This window comes from Salmo trutta, chromosome 12, assembly GCF_901001165.1.
Source record: "Salmo trutta chromosome 12, fSalTru1.1, whole genome shotgun sequence".
Taxonomy (NCBI): domain Eukaryota; kingdom Metazoa; phylum Chordata; class Actinopteri; order Salmoniformes; family Salmonidae; genus Salmo; species Salmo trutta.
Window position 1 is genome coordinate 69,188,136 of NC_042968.1, and position 23,283 is coordinate 69,211,418.

Below are 23,283 nucleotides of genomic sequence, written 5' to 3' on the forward strand. Positions count from 1 at the left end.
TAATGATTCTTTGTTTTGTCTCACGCACATGCTCTTCTGTATAAGAACTTAAATGGGAATATTGTCTTTGACAACAACAAAAAGTCCACCGCTTTGTGTGATAGGCTATTTGCGCAATTGTTCTAGTATTAGGACAGTCTCTCTTTAACCCTAAATGTTATTTTTCCTAAATGCATTACTCCCGCTGTTACCTGCGTTATGTCCATATTTATTTTACAGAATAATGCATTGAGCAGACTAGCCTAACGTTATATATCCTCAAGTATGCTAATTTATTTATTATGTATGTTTCATTCAACGCTTGAGTCTCACTTCCCCGAAGGTCTTCCATATTTAGAGTATTATTTGTTTGTGGAAGACTAAAATATTTGATTAGTAGTAGCAATTAGACCTATACAACGATTTACCCAAATGTAGCCTTTGACAATTTCTTTCTCTTTCGACGCATACAATCCTTAGTTGTTTTGCTAGGTCAGCGTATCTCACTCACTCAGATTTGCTACTTTATTTTTCTCCTCAAAATGATCGAAAGAGGAATGCCTTTGGTGCGTAGAGTTCAGTGCATATATTGAGGAGCTCTTGTGTGGCCCCCGGTGGCCAAGAATTTAGCAATACTTTATCATGAGTTTGCTGGATTAGCATTTTATCATGGCAAAGAACCGCTTCCCATGATCTCCAGTGTGAGCCAACGGGTTATTATTTGCTATGTAGCGCAGTCCAGTTTGTCAAGGTGGTATATGTGATAGATCTATCTATTGGCTAACATTTCACACATTGAGGAGCAATGTCAGACAACGTCAGACAAGATAAACTGATATTTTGATACCAAATTAGGCACGGACTTGTTTCCCCCTAGGCCTAAAGCTGATGAGTTCATTTAGCCTAAATGTCGCATTTATTTATAAACGTTGTCTTTTTGCGGGTAGGTCTGCTTTCTTCTTTGGTGATGTGTAATATTTTGACACGTGAATAGAAATGCTGTTTGTGATGATGAGTCATGGCGGTCCGTCGTCAGATATGTGGTGTGCGTGTGGGGCAGGGTGGGCTACAGGGGTTATGGTAATTGGCATAAGAACAACTGACATCTTAGAAGTCTAAATATTGACATCGTGCCACTGAATGACCATAGACCAACAGCCTATGGGGTCATACCACGCCGTGTGAGGTGTCTTTAGTAGCAGCTTTGTGTAGTTTCTGTCACACGGTTCTTCCCGTTCGACGTGCCACACCCTCTGAATTAAATTATATAGGAAATGGCCTGAAAAACAAATGTGGTTTTATCAGAGGTAAGGCGCCTGCGTACTGGAATAATGGCCTCGGGTAAAACAAATCTCATGTAGTGTGCACGGTGGAGGACTCCCACCATAATAAAGCCGTAAAACAGAGATGTCTGCGTTGTCCACATAAGACGAACGTATGTTTAATACTAGAATTGAGGATTATTCCGTCATTTTGTGTTCCCTATATACAGCAGACTGCCAGAGAGTTCAACGACCAAGCTCAGTATGTCACCCTCCCTGCGCGCAATGGAGAATCTTCCATGTGGTGTGATTTTGTATTCACGCGTAAATACAGATTTGTACGATATCTGGCCTTCAATTTCCATTGCAGGCCTGTCGTCATGGAAATGATGGCATATACACTTGTGTTGTGCTATCTTCTAATGGTTATTCACTCATTGTAAAGTTATGCGGCCGTGGCCCACACTTAAGGCTCCAAATCATTTTGACGAGGCGAGATGAAGGGTCAGACGCAGCTCATTCACACATTGCATGAGTATTTTCTGTAGGCTACAATTTACTTATTGTTGCCTACTATGCACATGCACTCCTATTTTCTTTTATGCTTTTGTTGACCATTGTTCTCAGATCTGCCCATATAATCCCATTCAAAGGTTTATTTGTTCAGTTCTCTGATGCAAGACGCATATAGCCTAGGCTAAATTTGTAAGTAAACATATTTTTTAAATAGGATGAATGTATTCTAACACATGCCTTTATCGGTGTTTGTCTCTTAATTGACCGCGATGTAAGCAAAATCACAATTGCAAACGTTACTGAGTTTGCGCAATAGGAAAATATCTCCAGCAGATTTAGCAGTAAATGAGAGGTTTTAGAGGGGGTTGAGGGACGTGGGAGGGTGGACCTGAAGAAGACTATACTTGAGGGTGACCCTTCCTGTTCAGGCACTGGATAGGCAGAGAGGACAACCCAAACTAGCCTACGCTGCTCGTCACAGACTCAGCGCTTCCGATTCGTAACGCGTACTACTGTGGACCGTTGGTGTGCGAGAGGGAGGGAGAGAGAGAGAGAGGAGGGAGGAAAGAAGCTTGGTGACGGACTTGCTCCTCTGGAACACTGCAATGTGCTATCACCAGGGAAGGCTTCCCGAACATCTCGACTATAAAATGTACAATAAAGTAACACCGCGCGCGTTATTTTAGCCATCTTTGCAAGACTCTTGAATCTTCCTTGACTTGTGAGTGTTTGCTTGGTCGCTAGGTCGCTAGGTCGCAGTCAATCTGAAGATAGAGACAATCCATGGAGATACTGGATAGCCTTTTCGGGCTACACATTGGGATTATACATTGAATTGGGTGGAAACTCTTAGCAAACATTTTTTTGAAGAAACTACCTCGGCTGTGCCATAGCTTCACCATATTGAAAGTGACGTTTCTGGTTACAAGGTAAATCCGTTTTTACTGTACGGAGTAGGCTACCGGGTGTCATCGTAGTTAGTGGTTCATTATAGTAATTGTTATCGCAGGTCATGTCAGTTTAGGCCCTCGTATTGGGGAAAACATCACGTCTGTTTTTGCAAGGAGCTGGGAACGCGTTTAGATACAGAAGCCGTATATTAGACCATTTTTGGCTATACGCCGTGCTCTCTGTTTATACAAATACATATATCTTACTATTTGCAGTGGTGGTAGTTGTTACCATCACCATCTAGCATCCAAGGAATACATAGCCTATAGGCTTTGTCCCGAATTTGAGGTTTTTGTAATAATTTTTCTAGATTCCCTACAAAAAACATAACTCCGGCAGGTAGCCTAGTGCTTAGAGCGTTGGGCCAGTAACCGAAAGGTTGCTGGATCGAATCCCCGAGCTGACAAGGTAAACATCTGTCGTTCTTCCCCTGAACAAGGCAGTTAACCCACTGTTCCCCTGTAGGCCGTCATTGTAAATAAGAATTTGTTCTTCACTGACTTGCCTACTTTAAAAAAATATAGGCTGCTAGCAAAGTCAGCGTTATCGAGTTTAGACACGTTATGAGTGGTCTCCTTGCTAACCATGTATCACCATTGCTATGTTTATTATTACAAGTAGCCTACATACTTATTTGTTATTGTAATCATTTCTGCTACAATTATTGCTGTCTTTATTTTCTTCGTTATTATATCAATTATAATGAAAGCCATTAGACGTATAGCAGTTGCGAATCACTACGACTCACGCGCAACCTTTGTTCAATGAAAGAGTCTCAGACTGAAATGTATTAGAAGGATGAAGACTGCGAAAATGTGTGTGCTGAGCATGTCATGGCTATTTTATTTTCACCTACAAGTCATTTCAGACGAACTGGAATTTCAATTGGCTAATGTCACATCAAAAATGTATTGAATAACAGTTATGCGCATAGGTCTATTCAGGACTGAGAATGTGACGTTAAAATGTGCTTTTGTTTCGTTCTAACAGTTGAGGCCTTGGTCTCCGGAGCTCCAGACATGGCGGACCAGAATGAAACCGTTGGGCTCCAAAATTCGCCAAGCGGTTCAGAGTCAAAGGAATTACACTCCGAGAGTAAAGCAGATAAACAAAATGGAACTTCGGGCAAATCTCCATCCTCCCAGACGACATATATTCAACAGGTCAGCGTTACTAACTATTTTGAACCTATGCGCTTCAGGTCGACAGTCTCAAGTCACTGCCTAGAGGTTGCTCTTGACCTATATGCCTATCTATTGCTTCAGAGTAGCCACATGTGAATAGTAGGCTAATATGAAATGCTATTGTATCTATAGGTTTTTGTTCAACTATAATGGAATTTATACTACAGTGCAACATTGTCCCTGTATGACACGACATAGAGTAGTATATATTACTTGTATAATGATTTGGCTAATTAAGCTTACAGAATGGTGTCAAGAAAAAGTGATATTGATATTCGTTTTACTTGTCTAATGAAGGGAATGGAGGGGATAAAAGTGTACCTCCACGAGAGGGAACTGTGGGAGAAGTTTCACGAGGTGGGGACAGAGATGATCATCACCAAAGCAGGAAGGTAAGAGAGCAGCGCCTGCTAATACTGGCGTTATGGGCTATGCGGATACCTTTTAGGAACATACAATGATTAAAATATTGTTGCCATGGTCAATGTATACATACATACACCAATATATTACTGAAATTAGTTGTGTCATGTTTGTATGCTTTAATTATATGAATTATCCATATTTGCAATACGCTTAGTCCTACATGTGAGGTTATGTTTGAATAATTATTGGTTGAAAAAAATTTCAACAAATAATTATAGCAGTTGCTAAAAAAAAATCCAAATTTAGTAATACTAATTTTGACAGCTCGGTGTCTGAAAAAGTGAATCCGTCCATGTTCCGTTTGATGTATGAGCACAGAGATGAGTGGTTTTACTTTTCAATTATGTGATAGTGAAAATGAATGCTGTATTCGTTTCTGAAAGGAGGCCTACTTTCACTTTTGTCAATAGGCCAAGAGATCGTCATAAATACATCTATATAGGCAGAGTCATTTTAAGACAGAACCTTGGCTAGATAAAAGTCAAATAAACAACACGTGGCATATACTACATGTTATATCACCTCCATTCTTGTAATCCTCTCTCACTTTCTCCATCCATTTTATTTTTGAGGTTTATTTTTCCAAATTGAATACGTGATATTCTTTTCATTCTACCCTAATGTTCGTCACGTTTGCCATATTGAAAACATTGTCAAATGACTTTTCAAGACAAAAAAGTAGGGGGGCGGAGTGTAAATCCGTTTAGCAAATCCGTCTAACGGGCCTGTTTAGAAACTCTCAAGGAATATGGTTGAGATATTCTTGTACCTGTGAACTTCAATATGCATGATGGTCGGTGGTCTCTGCTCATGTTAACAAATCGTCTTGTGGCTTTTAAGTATTTATTATTAATTTCAGTGATGTCTCAATAGCCTTCCTAGGGTACTTTAGGTTAATGTTTTTTCTCACAGCTGCATAAAGCGGTCTTTATATTATGTCCATTCATTCCCCCTTTTTGGCTTAAGACTATTAACCATCCCTCCTCAGCCCTTACCCCTTCCCATCACCCGGGCGGCAGGTAGCCTAGAACGTTTGACCAGTAACCGAAAGGTTGATACCTCGAATCCCTGTGAAGGTAAAAATCTGTCGTTCTGCCCCTGAACACTGTTCTTAGGCCATCATTGTAAATAAGAATTTATTTTTAACTGATTTGCCTAGTTAAATAAAGGATTAGTAAAAAAAATCGCCGCGTGCGACTTCTTTTCTTTAGCAATTTCTATACCATTGCTGACGTTTTACTTGTGGAAATTGGCACATCTGGAAATATATGTGCACACATCACACATGCATCTGGTTTTAGTGGGGCATTTAACGCAAAATAAGCTTCCTTAAACCGAGAAACAATAGGCCTACTCCTTCATAGAATAAATAACCTGTTTTTTTTTGTTGAAGTACATTCGCTTCTTTTGTTGCATGCGTAAAAGTATGCAGTCGCTTCCAAGCGAACAAAATATATATTTGTCTACTTTAATTCCCATGTATTTTCTTTAGTTTTATTGATTGTTGTTCTAAGCTTCATTTGGTTGTATGTATCTGACGTTGATATTCATTTTGAACCAGTGGGGTTTACACCCACCCCTAAACACTTGGAGTGTAGGTCATTCGTAGATTTGTCTAAGCTTGCTAAATTTGGAACAAGTTGTGGGCTTCTATGCAAGGCCTGTGTCAAGGTTGTAGAAGTTCATTGATTTTTAACAGTATGATTTCGGGAACTGTAATCAATTTATATGACAGGCAGGACATGATGTAGAGTTGAACAATATCGACTATTCCATAAATGTGTCAATAATCCTACATTCCCTTAAGCAAATGGTCACTTCAATCAATGATAGCAGTCATACTTTATTAATGGGAAACATTTTCACTTGTATTGTGTAACTATTTCATCGTGCTTTATTTGCAGAAGAATGTTTCCCAGCTTCAAAGTGAAGGTCACTGGATTGAACCCTAAAACGAAATACATTCTCCTGATGGATGTCGTGCCTGCGGACGACCATCGCTACAAATTCGCTGATAATAAATGGTATGTAGGACTTTTACAAAACAAGTGCCTCTTGGATCGTTCCAGGCAATTTCCAAAGCCGTATCACAATAACTACCTGTAGGCAACATATGATCACGTGAACACACTATGATACGTATTTTCAGCTCCAGAATGTTTCACAACCCAATAATGAGGCGTTTTCTGTTTGCGAGTTTTAATAGCATTATAGTGCAGTTCAGTAGCGTATGGACGGACCTATGCCCTCAGGCTACTACTATTGCATACATCGATATAATGGAAACTGTAGTCAATGTGCAATACATTATCCTAGTAGGCCTTTAAGAATGTATCCAGTTGATGTCAATACATTGCCTTATACTTCACGCTATGGAATGAGATTCATAATCAGTCTTGGGACTAAAAACCTTTTTTATTGAAATTGTATGGTTAGGCCTACGGTTTATCCCTCAAATTCTTTTCCCATGCATTTCGTAGGCCTAGTAGGCAATCTTTAGCAAACTATTCCTTATGGCTCAAATGTCTAAACGTGTTGCTGTAGGCTGTGCAGTCTAATGTAGTTTAAAATAACATTTTACCAAATCTGAAGAAGAAGAAATGGCTTTCGGGTGGAGTAGGGGGATCCTTGGCAAGTGCTGCGGAGTTGTGCTGACTACCGACTAATAGCCAAGGGCTATTTTTGTGTTTTATGCGAATTTATTATAGCGTTGATGTTTCGTATGGTGAGGGTGTAGCTCTCTTCTGACACCTCTGAGGAATTCTCTTTGCCGTCAGTGAAACGTAGCTTAAACACTATTTGTCATGTCCATCTGGTCAACAATGCCTTTTTGGGGTCAGTGGTTTTCTATTGAGAGTTTTTAAAGAGTATAATCACATGCACATAACGCTGATAATGACCTGTTCAGCGCATGTTGTCGAACTAATCCGCTCTTGGTCAACTAAGAAAATGATGTTCCCCCGTGCCAAATTGCAGGTTATTTATTGTTGGTCAACGTATAGCACGCCATAGGACACAAGACTATAGGCTTAATGTAGAATATTATATAAAAACATGTGTTCAGTTTGCATTTATTGTCACACAATAGCCTTTTTTACAAAAATGTGCCATTCTTATTCCTGTGAGGTGAGAGTAGGCTAAACAAAAATAGGCTATACGTGGACAGTATTAAAAACTACAAACTAAAGGCATTTGTCGAACCTTCAATTTCATTAACTATTGGCCTATAATGGTATAATCCTGGTAAAATCTCCAGGTTTGGACAAACCCTAGGCCTAATTCCAAATAGTTAAAAAAAAAAAAAAAATCGAAAAAGCCTTGTCTACAAATTAGGCTAAACCTGTATTTCTGATGAAAAGTGAATTATGCTTGAGGCATTTTCATAAACAGCAGTGGGAAACAGTGGGGAAGAAGGGAAAGTATTTTGTTTAAACGTTGACTTTGGTGGTGTGATTCAGGTCTGTGACCGGGAAGGCCGAACCTGCCATGCCCGGGAGGCTCTACGTTCACCCGGACTCTCCTGCGACTGGGGCGCATTGGATGAGGCAGCTAGTCTCTTTCCAGAAGCTGAAACTGACGAACAACCACCTGGATCCTTTTGGACATGTATGTTTACGGCTCTTCATATATTATGGGTTGGTCTGTAAGACGCATGCTGATTTTCGTAAGGGAATACTGTGGCTTATAATTATCTACACCACATCTGCATGCGTTAGTAAAGAGTAGAAGTCAGATGGTATCCGTTTCTTTCCTTTTAACGCTGCTCTCATTATGAACGCCCAAGACCCTCGATTTTGTGATCCATGTCTGAAACAATATAGCAAACACAAACATCCCTTACATAATCGATTTGCTTCGATGTTAAAAATTGTGCTGTTGGCTAGAGATGTAGTTCATGTGGTTCCAGGTTTGGGTGACATTGTGTCCAAATTAAACATCTAAACAGAGAATACAGGATAGGACTGATTATGATACAATAGTTATATCCTTTATAGGACATAAAAACTGCCCTATGCAATTATTAATATTTTGTTAATTGACAATCACAAGAACAATATTGGATGTTAAAGAAATTGAAATAAGGAAGTGGATTATGCACAAAATAGCCAATTTAGAAAAAAGTTAGAAAACTATAACAATTCTAGAAAGTTAAGTGATAAACTTACTCTATCCATCTCTTGAATTATGACATGAAGGAAAGTGTCAATATTGGTCACCTGCTTGTTGCTTCTACATGTATGAAGCTGATTAGAATTGCAGTTGGTTGAGCCTATTCTTTCTGCTCAGAGTGGAGCAACATTTTTTTTAATGATTTAAGCAAATAACAAACTGGATGCAAACCATAACACTATAAAGGTCAGCACATAATCATACGGTCACAGATTTAACAGCAATTTGCCATCATTGATGATAGCTGTAGTAGGGAGTATGTTGATTGGAAATCATTTCGCATTCTTTGCATGTGTAAAAGTATGGCCTCACTGCAAATCTACAGCACAATGCGTGTGATTTTGAAGTCAGCAATAGGACAGATTGTACTCTCTTTAACCATTGACCAAAGCACCTACAGCACACACAGCACTATCTATCTTCTGCCCGATCACATGACTCCTTTGGCGGTGTGTGAGAATTTATAGTGATTGTTGCCATGCCAAATCCCAGCTGGTAGAATGAAATTGGAGCTCAGTTCAGTTGGATTGTGAGCAGTGTTGTAAATTTCGGGCCAGAATGCATTTTTAATTGGTTGCAGTGGTTCCTGGCATGCCCTCTTTTGTGCTCAAAAAGTTCCATAGGATTCATAAATGAAATACTGGTGCTGGGCCAAGAGACTATTCTATCAGCTTGTTTGTCCAGCTGGTTGAAATAACTTTGAGACAATTTATAATTAGTAGTGTCAGACATGGAGTTGAAACATGTCAGTGAGGTAGGTTGGAGACAGTTAGGAGGGACCTGAAACATGTCAGTGAGGTAGGTTGGAGACAGTTAGGAGGGACCTGAAACATGTCAGTGAGGTAGGTTGGAGACAGTTAGGAGGGACCTGAAACATGTCAGTGAGGTAGGTTGGAGACAGTTAGGAGGGACCTGAAACATGTCAGTGAGGTAGGTTGGAGACAGTTAGGAGGGACCTGAAACAGGACTTTACTTTACAATTGTTTGGTAATTAGGCAGAACAGAGCAGGACCTCCCCTCCCCAGCCAGAGAGCATGCTGGGATAAACCAGTGGCTCCTGTAGGTTTCAGAAGGTTGAAATGAATGTTTTTATGACTGTATATGTTTGTAATTGAGTGTGAATGTGAGTTTACTGAAGGAATTTCAGATATTTGGTTTGATTTTTACAGTTCATTCTGCTATTGTTAAAGTTTACAATACATCTTATTGACAATATTTATATATTTTATGTTTGTTGACTCTCAATCATATAGATGGCATAATCTCAGTTCTTTGGGTTAGGTTGCTAATTGAGGCGTTAGTTTCTATCTGATACCAATAGTATGCATATAAACATATGATTACCCATTTTCAGTTTAGGGCCTCCGTTTTATCACAAGCCTCAGCTAGGGCTTTGATCTCCCTCTCAACTTGCGAAACATTTCTCAATGTTATTCATCTTCTCCCCCAATTTGCTGGTGCTGCTGCACTCGTCCAGTCCTCCCCACACATGTTTTAGCCAGGAGGGTGGAGTGTGGATATCCCACTGTTTATGTTCCAACGGCAGTGTGAGATGAGCAATAGATGATGGTGTACAACGTCTGTTAATCCAAAGGCTTCAGAAAGCCCTCTGATGTGGAGCAACTTGAAAGCAGAGGGCAGCCGCTGGGGACCCAGGCTGATCCCTCACTATCATTAAATACTATCATACAGAGTCGGGGAGAATGGAGATGCAGAGCGCCAGGGCAACCGGGCAGGGAGACAAGGCGTGTGCTGGGGGCCTAGTGGGTGGTCTGCTGTGCTCTGTGGTCACCCGTTCACAGACTGACGGACACGAAGGGAACCCCAACCCTGTCTGTGGTTCACGTTGTTGTCTGTAGAAAATGAACACAAGACTCTTGGTGTAGGTCACATGACACATAGATATCTTCAGGAGTTAGAAAACCAGGTTGCATCTAAATGTGTTAAATCAAAGCATCCCAATGGTTTGTATCATAGTGAATCTGTAAGACAGATAACTTTTACATTTGCGGTGATGTTGGCTGATGTTCATAAATGATTTACAAGTCCCTAACCAACCTCCTCTGAAGGCTTTGTGGTGGGATTGGTGAATGTGAGCATACATTCTGTTTTCTCCCACAGCTTTTATCTAATTCAGTGTTTTAAAATACTTCAAAAATACTTCAGCTTTGACCCATTGTATTTTTAATGGGCAAAATCAATATGAGTCATAATGCATTTCCAGTGTTGGCTGTTGGAATACATTCACCCATTTTCGGTTTTGAAGACAATCAAATGCATTCGACACTAACCTACTATCAAAGTGCTTTTGGAAATGTCACTGTGGATAACTATTTACTCTCTATTCTGAGGTTGAACTGTTCCATCAGCTGTGAGAATCCACGGAGGTCATGTCTTTGTAATGCCCCAGCAGTCTAGGAGGTCAGGGCATCCTCTCCCTTTTCTCTGCAGCGTGGCAACTGAAAGGAAAGTACTAAAACAACCCTACAGATAAGAGATAGGTGGAATGCTCAGGGGCAGGAGTGCAGGGGGTTCCTGAGGGGGCAAAGGAGAAAAAACCCTGTTTTGTTATCTGCAAATGTAAGTGGATTTAATGAAATTAAAAATCATTAGATTGTTCATGGCTGATGCCCATGACTCCACAGTATGTCAGACCAATTAGACTAAAGCCTGCGGATGAGATGGCCTCATGAGAAGAGTTCAGGGCTCAAGTTCAACTGGGTGGACCGCGTCTTAATGTCGCCAGTGGTAGTAGTCATCACTTAGCATTACTAGACCAGAGGGGTCAGGGCGAATGTAGGGAAAGAGAAGACGTTCACGTGTTACAATGGGAACTCATCTTTTCTGACATATGTGCATTATCATGGGATGTAAAGAGCATTTTATTGTATTACTATCATGCTCTTCAGTGATATGTTTGTAGAGTTACATATAAGCTATGCTCACATTTAGATTTTGACTGTACTTTAAATGATATGGTCAAATAAATGTACATATACTCTATCTTGGGCTCCCGATTGGCGCAGCGGTCTAAAGCACTGCATGTTAGTGCACGAGGTGTCGCTGCAGTCACTGGTTCATATCCAAAGTGCATCACATCCGGCTGTGATTGGGAGTCCCATAGGGCGGCACACAATTGACCAGGGTAGGCCGTCATTGTAAATAAGAATGTGTTCTTAACTGACTTGCCTAGTTAAATAAAGGTAAAATAAAAAGTGAATTGCTATATGAGTATTCTTGGTTTTAATAAATATTTTGTATGTTTTATATACACTGAACAAAAATATAAATGCAACATGTAAAGTGTTGGTCCCATGTTTCATGAGCTGGAAAAAAGATCCCAGAAATGTTCCATATTCACAAAAAGCTTATTTCTCTCATTCTGTGTACAAATGTGTTCACATCCCTATTAGTGAGCATTTCTCTTTTGCCAAAATAATCCATCCACCTGATAGTTGTGGCATATCAAGAAGTTACTTAAACAGCATGATCATTATACAGGTGCACCTTGTGCTGGGGACAATAAAAGGCCACTCTAAAATTTGTGTGCAATTGGCATGCTGACTGCAGAAATGCCAGAGAATTTTATGTTCATTTCTCTACCATAAGCCGCCTCCAACGTCATTAAACTGCCACTAAACTGCATACCACATGTATGGCATCGTGTGGGCGAGCAGTTTGCTGATGTCAACGTTGTGAACCGGGTGCCCCATGGTGACGGTGGGGTTATAGTATGGGCAGGCATAAGCTACGGACAATGAACACAACTGTATTTTATGGATGTCAATTTGAATGCACAGAGATAATGTGACGAGATCCTGAGGCCCATTGTCGTGCCATTCATCCGCCACCATCATCTCATGTTTCAGTATGATAATGCACATCCCCATATCGCAAGGATCTGTACACAATTCCTGGAAGCTGAAAATGTCCCAATTCTTCCAAGGTCTGCATACTCACCAGACATGTCACCCATTGAGCATGTTTGGGATGCTCTGGATTGACGTGTACGTCAGCGTGTTCCAGTTCACACCAAATATCCATCAACTTCGCACAGCTGTTGAAGAGCAGTGGGACAACTTTCCACAGGTCAAAATCAACAGCCTGATCAACTCTATATGAAGGAGATGTGTTGAGCTGCATGAGACAAATAGTGATCACACCAGATACTGACTGGTTTTCTGATCCACGCACCTACCTTTTTTTAAGGTATCTGTGACCAACAGATGCATATCTGTATTCCCAGTCATGTGAAATCCATAGATTAGGGCCTAATGAATTTATTTCAGTTGGCTGATTTCCTTATATGAACTGTAACTCAGTCCTTGAGTTTACATTTTTGATCAGTATATTTGTGTTTTATTCAAAGCACTAGCAATAGTATTTTGAGTTTATCTGAATTGTCTGAATGGGTTTAGAACTATGTTTCTTATTCTTGGTGCTGGGGACCCAAATGGTTACACATTTGCCCCAGCACTACACACCTGATTGATTCCACTAATCAAAGGTTTGTTGATGAGTTGATTTGTAGAATCAGTTGTGTAGTGCTAGGGCAAACTCAACTAAAAAACATTGGTTTAGATTTATCTGAATGTGATTTTGATCAAATCAGACTTTGTGTTTTGGTGAGATTATGCGTCAGAGGTTGCCTATTTGTCAGGAAAAAACAGAAATGGTCAAAATACAAATAGGCATACATTTCTCTCTTCAGATTATCCTGAACTCCATGCATAAATACCAACCCAGGATTCACATCGTGAAAGCGGATGAAAATAACGGCTTTGGCTCCAAGAACACGGCGTTTTGTACCCACGTCTTCCCAGAGACTGCCTTCATTGCGGTTACGTCCTACCAGAACCATAAGGTAACTCTTCGATTTTGGACGTGTTTAAGTCATTGTATTGCGTGTGTGTGTGAATAGCCTAAATTGTTGTGAATTTGTCAGTGTATCATAGATTAGTAATTAATTACACACAGTTTATAACTAATACAAACTTTTTTACTTATAGGCATACAGAAAAACCGCCTTTTTGCATCGCCTTGTCAATTGAAAGTGACACAAAACGTCACAACACGTAGAAAATAATTTCCTGGAATAATCGAAAATAGTTCAATAACATCAGAAAGTTGCTCATGCTGTAGGCTTTATTGCTGCTAAAGACCTGACGGTAAGACGCACAGCCGACGAATGAGGTCATTATCAAAGCTTGAATAATGAAACGGATAGGGTGTATCCTTTCGCAAGAAATGGAGTCCGATCTAATTATATGTCCCCATGACCAGTGACAGAACATTAGGCCCACGTCTGATAATCACCGATATCATATTCAGTCATTGGCAGATGTGAGGAAGCTGTCCTATGGGCCGGGGAAACCGCATGTCCAAAATATTGGATAAGGCGCGACCTCAAGAGACTTTTGGAAATTTCACTGACCGGTCCCGTTTCATTAAACTTTAAACTCAACGATAGGAATTACAGACACTCCTCATACATTTTGAAAGTTGTATAACTGGCCTATGAGTGTATGTTCTTTATTATGTTTGCGCTTTATTGATATGCTATTGTATATTACTAGAGAAAATGTAGTCGCCTATAGCCTGTAAGAAATAAAGTAACAGCTTGTTTTATTGTCACCAATGTGCCCAACTCCATAGGATACTGAAGCTGCAATAAATGTCGAAATAGTCCATATTGTGATTATTTTAGTCATAAATAATTAATTAATGTATGCATTTATTTTTGTTTCTTATTGAAATGTGATAATTCACAGGCACATAGACTATTACGCATGGACATGCAAGTATTATAATTTTAGTTCTACTTAAATTTGTAAATTCTAGATTAAAACATTAGTATATTTTCTTTCATGTACACTACCATACCTAGGCATACATATATTTATTGTGATATTTTCCTATATGAACTTGAAAACATTTAGATCCACTTGTTGAATGCGCTTTATTTTGGCAGCGATTTGGAGCGTTTAGAGAAGACATCGAAATAATATTAAAGATTTCGTTTTCCTCAAGTTCTGACGACTCATAATCTTAGGAGTGCTGTCCTATCGTTTCTGCGTCTGTTTAACATCCGTTTTTAACTATGTCGGAGTCAGATTTTAGTGTGGAACAGAGGGAATATGCAAGGGGGCGAGGACCCTTAATGTGTCCTGAGCCAATCCGAATTCCCAAAGACTCTGAGAAACAGGAAATTCAAATGACTGAAACTCTGGAGAAACCATTCATTATATTCAGGGAGTTTATTGAGGGGACCTGAGAATGCAACATGGGCTAATTATTATTACCAGAGCCTGCCAGACTTCCAGATAGTTTTCTGATTACGCTAACTTTTTCCACGAATACATAATCCAAGAAGGTTACATCTGCCAATTAAACTAGAGAAAGTTATCATGCCATGCATTTTGGGGAAAGGGCACTAACGCGCATGAGCAGGCGCAGCCATCTGCCGTCAATACGGTCAAACTTGACCATACTATAGGCTTGTAGTATGGAACAAATATAGCAATTTCCTTCTTAGTAAGCTATTTTGAAAACAACTCGCGTTTTCACACCTTCTGTTCTCAAATCAATAGGCAAATAGGCTACAGAAAAGCATTGGTCCTAGGCATGTTGAATCTGAACGTATAAATGTACCAGCTAATTGACTACCTCTAACGAATTATAATTGCATTATAGTAAATACCATAGCCAAATATCACATGCAATGCATGATATAAACAAATGCAGTATCCTACTGTATTATGAATGAATGTTTGTCATGGTTGCTATCTGTGGTAGTCAGGACAAGTATATCTAACGAGTTGGTAACAACTTGCTTTGTATTTAACGGGGTGTATAGGCCTATAAATGTTTCCAGAATGGTTAGGAAACTCTGTTACCCCAGGCTTGTCTAATTCTTTCATACTATCAGTGTTAATTCACGGCACTTTCTTTAATACAACCAACAGCACACTATCAAATATTTATAATATACGTTTGGAAATAGTCTTACATTTGTGTAATCTGGTATGAATTCGTCCAAGTGATAATTGATGCAACCTGATTGACGCTCAGTAATATAAACTTTTCATCAAAGTTACATTAGTGAATTAGGTTTCGTTTCATGAACATTTGCATTTACTATGCTATTCTTGCCCGCCTTTATAATGTAATATTTCACCTGAATTATTGTGCATATTAGGCTTGCAATTAAATAGGCATGGTAGGCCTAAGCGATTACTTCGGCGGTTGGGTATGCTATTTTGTTGAGGGTGTGTTACAAGTTATTTTTGCGAACATTTTGTACCACCAACAGTTATTTTCAAAATGATTGTTTTTTAAAATAGATAACTAACATTTTGAATCATTATGTTGTTGGAATACGATAAAAAAATATTTTAAAACTTCTGTATTATCTATCCACACTTTATTTTCAACATTTGCTTCTCAATGAAAATCTACATGGTGCCAAAACGCACCATGCATTAACGAGAAGCTAAAAACGTGTTTTTTCTTAACAAGAGATGTTGCACAAGGTTTCGTAGAAAGTGAGAGCCAGTGGGTGGACAAAAATCCATTCTTGTTGTGAGGCGGTAAGCACTAGACCCGCCAACTAATTAGGGCCTACCTGCCAGAAACAGCGCGCCATTCAGAGAGGGCGATCCCTGCATTCCGTTTAACCTCGGAGTCGTTACTACACTTAGAAAAAAAGGTGCTATCTAGAACCCAAAATGGTTCTTCGGCTGTCCCCTTATGATAACCGTTTGTAGAACCCTTTTGGGTTCCAGGTAGAACCCTTTCCACGGGGGGTTATACATGGAACCCAGAAGTGTTCCACTTGGAACCCTTAAAGGGTTTTCCAATGGGGACAGTCCATGGAAAATTACATTTTTGGCGTCAACTTTAGAACTGTAGCCTGATCCACTCTAATATTTATAGAGTTGTGTGGTCCAGCTATACTTTTATGATAGAAAGTGTTCATATTTAGAATTAATGAATTAATGTTGTTTTTCGGGATTAAATTGTGTGCTTACCCTGAGCACATGGTCAGGGTAAGCACACAATTTAACAGCGACCAAGTTGTACAGTAGGCCTATCATCCAAGTACTTTAAATAGCAGTGTTGAGGAGTAGTGAACTACATGTAGTTCAACTAGTAATTTAACTACATTTTGTGTTAATTGGTGGTGGTTTAACTAAATTCAAATCTAGGTAGCATTTTCAGTAATTTATGACTTTTTTGCCATGTAGCTAACTACCGGAACTACAGGCTAGTTCTTTGTGCAAAAATAAAATATGGGTGAAGTAGGCAATACTTTGCATTCTGTTTTTGCCATCAGATCTACCTAATTATCATTTGAAACATTGTTTTGTGTTTAATAGGCTAAATTACACATTTGGTGAACATATGACCCCAAAGTGACTGGTTCTTGCAATTTGTAGTATATGACATTTCAGATTTTGTTCACCAAGTAGTTTGGATGTAGTGAACTACTTTTTCAAACTAACTTTAGTTAAGTAAACTGTATTTTCTTAAGGGTAGCTTTAGTGTAGTTTAACTTCTTCCAGTGTGAAGTAATTGGTAGCTTGGTAAACTAGATTTCCAGAGTAGCTTCCCCAACACTGTTAAATAGCAGACTTCAAACCACAGGTTTTGTGAGGTTTCTCCCCAGGTGCTTATTTGAAAGGTTCAGTTTGTCACGAGACTCACCACAGCGCATGTGGACCTATGGAAAGTGTCTCATCCAAAAAGCATCATGAGGCTGATGTTCCACATGGGAGGGTAAACACGCTAGTTTTAAGTGAACATATCCTGCTATAGCCTCAAAGGACACTACAAGTCCTCACAGAATATGGAGGAAAGGAAACACAAGTATAGCATTGTGATATTAGCTTTTCTTTTTACATATTGTTGTAACTGACGGTTGAATTGTGTAACAACTTACAAATGTGCATGCTGCTTTACAGATAACCCAGCTGAAGATAGAGAACAACCCATTTGCAAAAGGCTTCCGTGGGAGTGATGACATGGAGCTCCATCGGATGTCCAGAATGCAAAGGTACAGATGTAGGGTCTTAACTTGATCACTCTTTTGTTACTGAGAAATTTCCTGCACCACAGGAAATGCATACGAGCTTTGGGATTTACTGGTCAAATTAAGAACTATACTGTACTAGTATTGTCATACTATACAAAGATAAACAGACAATTTTATATTTTACTAGGCAAGTCAGTTAAGAACAAATTCTTATTTTCAATGACAGCCTAGGAACAGTGGCCTTGTTCAGGGGCAGAACAACAGCTTTGTACCTTGTCAGCTCAGGGATTTGAACTCGCAACCTTTCAGTTACTAGCCCAACGCTCTAACCACTAGGCTACCCTGCCGCCACATTAGACAATGTAACCGCTATTACAGTAGATAAGGATTACTAACATTGTAATCAGTGTCACTTCACAAGCACCGTTGTAATCCTTCAGTCAGTGAAATGCAAACCAGATATGAGTGTTATTTTCGGTGAGCCCCACCACCCCCTGCTCCTCTCTCTCCAGCTGTGATTTAAGTGTAGTTGTTGAGCAGAGGCCAGTCTCTATGTCCCAGGGATTTCATGGCTTATCTGGCAGGGCCTTCTGAACCAATGACATCCATCTTTACCCAATATTCCTACCAGTCATCTGTGCGTTGATGATATGGCTGGTCCAGCAGCGGCATTGACCACATGCCCCTCCCCTTTATTCATTCCAGATGAGTGCTTTACGCATGCGTCCACACAGTGTGGAAAATCTGGTTTGAGACTTCCCCAGATCGCCAACTAAGGTGTTGCGTGGCCTTTCAAACAGAGCATTCCGAAATCAGAGAAAAATGGGAAAGGAGCCTTGTTTTCTGATGCTGCAGTGAAACTTTGCCTCCCATGAATTTTTGGAATGGGAGAACAGAACATTCTCTCCAGTCTGCCACCGCAGGTGAATCATTTTTGTTGACTGATTTTCCCCATCAGTAGGTGATAGGACACATTAAATGTAAATCTTGTCGTGAAATTATACTTAAGAAACTATTGGGATGTTTTTCCTTTTTCTCACCTGCAGTAATGTTTTAACAAATTGATATTGCAAATTTAATATAGGATTATCTAAGTCAGTTGATTAAGTTGGTTCATGTCACAAGATATAAGTGGAATATGCTGTAAGTGGAATAGTTCTTTTTTTTATAGACATTTGTAAATGGATTTTAATTGGCCAAAGGCCAAACCAGACTATCACTCCTAAATGCCACTGTCCTGTCTTGCCAAGTACAGTAAGCTCAGCACGTCTGGTCTTGGTTAGTATTTCCAAGGGAGAGCTTATTGCAAAACCAGGTCACTGGTTCAAAAGTAACAGTCAAAGAAATCAAAGAAACGGAAGAGGCAAGAATGGCTCATTCATGGATCCTCTAGATTAATGTGACTGGAATAAATCCCTGTCTTTCCACTAGAAACTGATCCTCTGGAACACTGTCTCTCTGTGAATCCTAAGTGGGTTTGTCTCATTGATGGTCAGTGTGGTTTGTTAGCATTGAGAAGGGTATAGTGTCCAGTCATTGGATGAAAGAGAGTGTGTATATAAGTCAGCCATGGTTAATGACTGAGGTCAGGCGCAGTCCTCAAATTGATACCAGGCTGTCAAGTAATATATTTATCTTCTTTTGCATGTGAAAATGCATTATGAATGCAAATAAATGAACAAATACTATGACGAGGATAATTAGAATTATTGATCTAGGATACTTAGGTGATGATTAAATACTAATGGCAATGATAGTAGTAGTAGTAGTATTAGTTGTGGTAATATTAGTTGAAGAAGCATACAGTACAGTAAATGTTATCATCAATTCCTAACCCTGTCTCTGTATGTATGTCTGCAGCACTAAGGAGTACCCGGTGGTCCCTCGCAGTGCGGTGCGCCCGAGGGTGGGCACCAGCCAGAGCCCGTTCAGTGGGGAGGTGCAGGGTATTGCCAACCCCAGTGGCCTGGCCTCCCAGTACACCCAGTGTGAGAACGGGGCCAACAGCACCTCACAGGATCTCCTGCCCCAGTCTGGCTCCTACCCTCTCCCACACGAGCACAGCCAGGACTACCACTGCATCAAGAGAAAAGGTGGGCCAGGCTATCATGATATATGAGCCATGCATGCTAATGAGATGTGTTGTTAGGAAGCATAAAAAAGGGAAACATAGTTGATTACTAAAGTAAAAATATGTACAATGTTTTGTTCAGCTGATAGGAGTCTACAGTATGTGTACATACTGTAACTGTAACTGTTTCCTGTCGGTCCGTAGTGGAGGATGACTGTCACTCAGGAGAGCCCACCTACAAGAAGGCTTACCTGGAGAGCTCCTCCAGCGAGGACGACCATTACTACCGTCCCGTCAGCTACCCACAGAGCCTGGGCCTGCCCGGGGGGCCCTACAGGACCGAGTCCAGCCAGAGGCAGGCCTGTATGTACGCTAGCGCCTCCCAGGGGGCCGAGCCCGTCCCCAGCCTGGAGGACATCAGCTGCAACACCTGGGCCGGCATCTCGCCCTACGGCAGCTGCTCCGTCACAACCATGCAGCCAATGGAGCGGCTGCCCTACCAACACTTCTCCGCCCACTTCACCTCGGGGCCCCTGGTGTCCAGACTGAGTGGGGTGGCAGGCCACGCCTCTCCGCAGCTGGGTGACGCCCACCACGCCATGTACCAGGGCCCCATGGCCCATCAGACTCTGGGCCGCCAGTGCAGCCCCGGGGCAGGCATCCAGTCACCCACTGCAGGTCTCCAAGGCAACGAGTACCTGTACTCACACGGGATCCCGCGCACGCTGTCGCCTCATCAGTACCACGCGGTGCACAGCGTCAGCATCATGCCAGAGTGGAATGAGAGCAGCTAAAAGGGTTTTCTTCATAGGAAAGATGATGAAGTTGTAGAAAAAAGAACAGTGGGACTTTAGATACATCTATATTTATATTTTTTAAGCTGAATACAGTATGGCAGTGCAGTCTCGTGAGATTAGTGGGTGAGCCATGAATGCCTCAAGCATTGGACTTTGGTGTTCAGAGGAAGTGGGAATGACTTTGCAGTTGACTTGTTAATGCGCCTATGGGCAAACATCGTGATGATGAGCAAAACAAGGTGGAGACAAGCATTAACCATTGAGTTTTAAGGAGTCTTATTAGGACAACTAAATACGAGTTTAAAAGCCAATGCTTTTGCATGAGGGACAGAAGTGACTTTATCAAGAGACTCCCATTTTAAAATTGTCCTGTTTTGATAGTGTATTATACATCTTGGTGCTTGAAGGATATGTTTTCTTCTTTTTCTGCTTCAAGTAGAAATCTTGTTGACCTTTATTCTGTAGATCTTTACATGCTTTAGATTTTGTGCAAAAAAAAGTTTTCATTTTGTTTGGGGCTTTTGTAGTGAAACGCTTACTTTTTAAAACCATTCTTCAGAAATTCAGAAGATGTTATTCTTTTTGTGGCTATTTTGAAAACATACTCGGTGAGTTGCTGGCCAGATTTGTCAATCAAAATTACAAAGTGCAGAAAACATTAGTACTTATACGAAAGACATTGTATTGCTCTGCTTTACTTTGAATACATCACCACCACATCCATGGATACGGGTGTGTATAACGGTGAGGTCATATGCAGTTGACAGGTCAATAAGCTGACAGTGTGTTCTGTAGAGGAAGTGTGTATCGATATCCTCTCTAACTCTGGCATGTACAACACACACTTTGACCTGGAAATATTTGGATGTGGTTTACAGTTTGTCTGGGGAAGGTGTGTGAAAAATGTACCTGGTATTCGCTTGCAACGAAAGCTAAGAAACAAGAAACCTTCTGACATAGTGGTTCTCATTCAGGCACTGCCCTTATAAGAGATATAAGCTAGAACCAGTGTAAAGATGATTGCATATTTTTATTTTGCTAATTGAAAATACCATTTTTATTAGTCTATGTTGTACCCAGTAAATGTGTGTTGTTTCTCAATCTTTTCATTTATGCTCCTACAATTTGCACTTCTCCCACGACTACAGTCATGAACTCAACTAGAGCAAACAAAGATATGTATGGTGTATGACGCCTTTAACCACGTAGAACGCAAAGAACCAGAGGCAAAGATTGATATAGACAAATAATGATAATATGAAATCATGGTCACTTCAGAGATTATACAAGACATCAGTCAAAATACACATCATCTCTGCCAATATATGGAAGTCCTGTTATATGTTAAAGGTCAGGTTTATGTATGGACGAAGACTTATTTTTAAAATGCTTGTAGTGGATAGAATGTTACTTGTCGATAGTATTTATTTTTTCCCTGTATTGTAAATCAACTTGTTCCTGTTGTATCGACAATGAAATGTGTTAGTCGGTCCGGTTCTTTTTGTTACTTTGTTATTTAGGCTAAATGTATTTTCTTTTTTAATCATCCTGCTTTAGAAATCAGGACATTCATTTACAGTTGTCAAAAGTCTAAGAAAGACAGAGATTGATTACTGTGATGTAAATAAACACACGTGTATATAGAATACGGAATACTTGCAATAAATTTAAAAGAGGATTCTGTATTTTCTGATTTGACCTGTCTTTTATTTTGATGACGCTTACTGTTTAATTGTGACACCTAACAAAACTACTTAAACATAAAACATTGAATTCATCATTTGGGATCTATAGGACTCTGTACAGAGATAAGATGTTTGACTACAGCTCTACATAGATACAGACAGCTATGCAAAACCATAAGAGACACTAATGTGATACACCAAAGTGTGGGGTAATGGACAAAAGCTCTGACCATAGACTTTTTGCTCCTTTGTTTGTATACACATCATTTTTGTTAATGCAACAAATGTTAAATCTTGTCATCCCAATGTAGGCAGCAGCAGTAAGTAATTATACATACTTGTCCCCAGCTTCTCTTTATTCAATAGATAATCCTGAGGATTAAAGGTCTGCTGTCTGGCCAACCCCTCTGAAGCCCCTCATAAATCTTCTGTCTGTCTGTCTACGTGTGTTGTGCTGGTTTTGCCCCTTGGTGCAGTTGATTGGTTACCTTAGAAGACATATTGACCAGAGTTGACCACTCCTTAATCACTGTTTTAAACCACAGCCTGATGCTCACATTGTGTTCTTTTACAGAAGAGCTTGTTGTTGATCAGGCTAATGAAGCTTAGAAGGTTCTCAGAATCTCATATGAATTACTTCATGATCAGGACCTTTTATGATGAAGTGTTCTCCCTAAAATAACACACCATTTTTTTAAATTATCTAATGGGAAGCTACATTTGGGTCCAGAATTATTGGATACCTTGATAAAGTTGAGAGAAAAAAGACTGTATAAAATAAATAATTCAAATTCTGGGCTCTATATATATATATATATATATATATATATATATATATATATATATATATATATACACACACATTGAACAAAATATAAACGCAACATGCAACAATTTCAAAGATTTTGCTGAGTTACAGTTCATATAAGAAAATCAGTCAATTGAAATAATTTCATTAGGCCCTAATCTATGGATTTCACATGACTGGGAATGCAGATATGCATCTGTTGGTCACAGATACCTTAAAAAAAAGATAGGGGCGTGGATCAGAAAACCAGTCAGTGTCTGGTGTGACCACCATTTGCCTCATGCAGTATGACACATCTCCTTCGCATAGAGTTGATCAGGTTGTTGATTGTGGCCTTTGGAATGTTGTCCCACTCCTGTTCAATGGCTGTGCGAAGATGCTGGATATTGGCGGGAACTGG

The 23,283-nt window shown here is 40.0% G+C and overlaps 1 protein-coding gene across 2 annotated transcripts; it reads left to right on the forward strand.

The window, feature by feature from the left end:
* Positions 1 to 2,116: 2,116 nt before the first annotated feature.
* On the forward strand, positions 2,117 to 22,075 carry LOC115204067 (T-box transcription factor TBX5-A). Of its 2 annotated transcripts, none has more exons than XM_029769344.1 (9): positions 2,117 to 2,686; positions 3,699 to 3,871; positions 4,190 to 4,284; positions 6,223 to 6,342; positions 7,777 to 7,924; positions 13,200 to 13,352; positions 17,452 to 17,543; positions 19,383 to 19,615; positions 19,798 to 22,075. In XM_029769344.1, exons 2-9 carry the CDS (start codon positions 3,728 to 3,730, stop codon positions 20,385 to 20,387), a joined length of 1,575 nt encoding a protein of 524 aa, XP_029625204.1. In that variant the 5' UTR covers positions 2,117 to 2,686; positions 3,699 to 3,727; the 3' UTR covers positions 20,388 to 22,075. The 2 variants fall into 2 exon arrangements, with proteins under 2 accessions (XP_029625204.1, XP_029625205.1); XM_029769345.1 differs by having other exon boundaries at positions 2,117 to 2,478.
* The last annotated feature ends 1,208 nt before the right edge of the window (positions 22,076 to 23,283 follow it).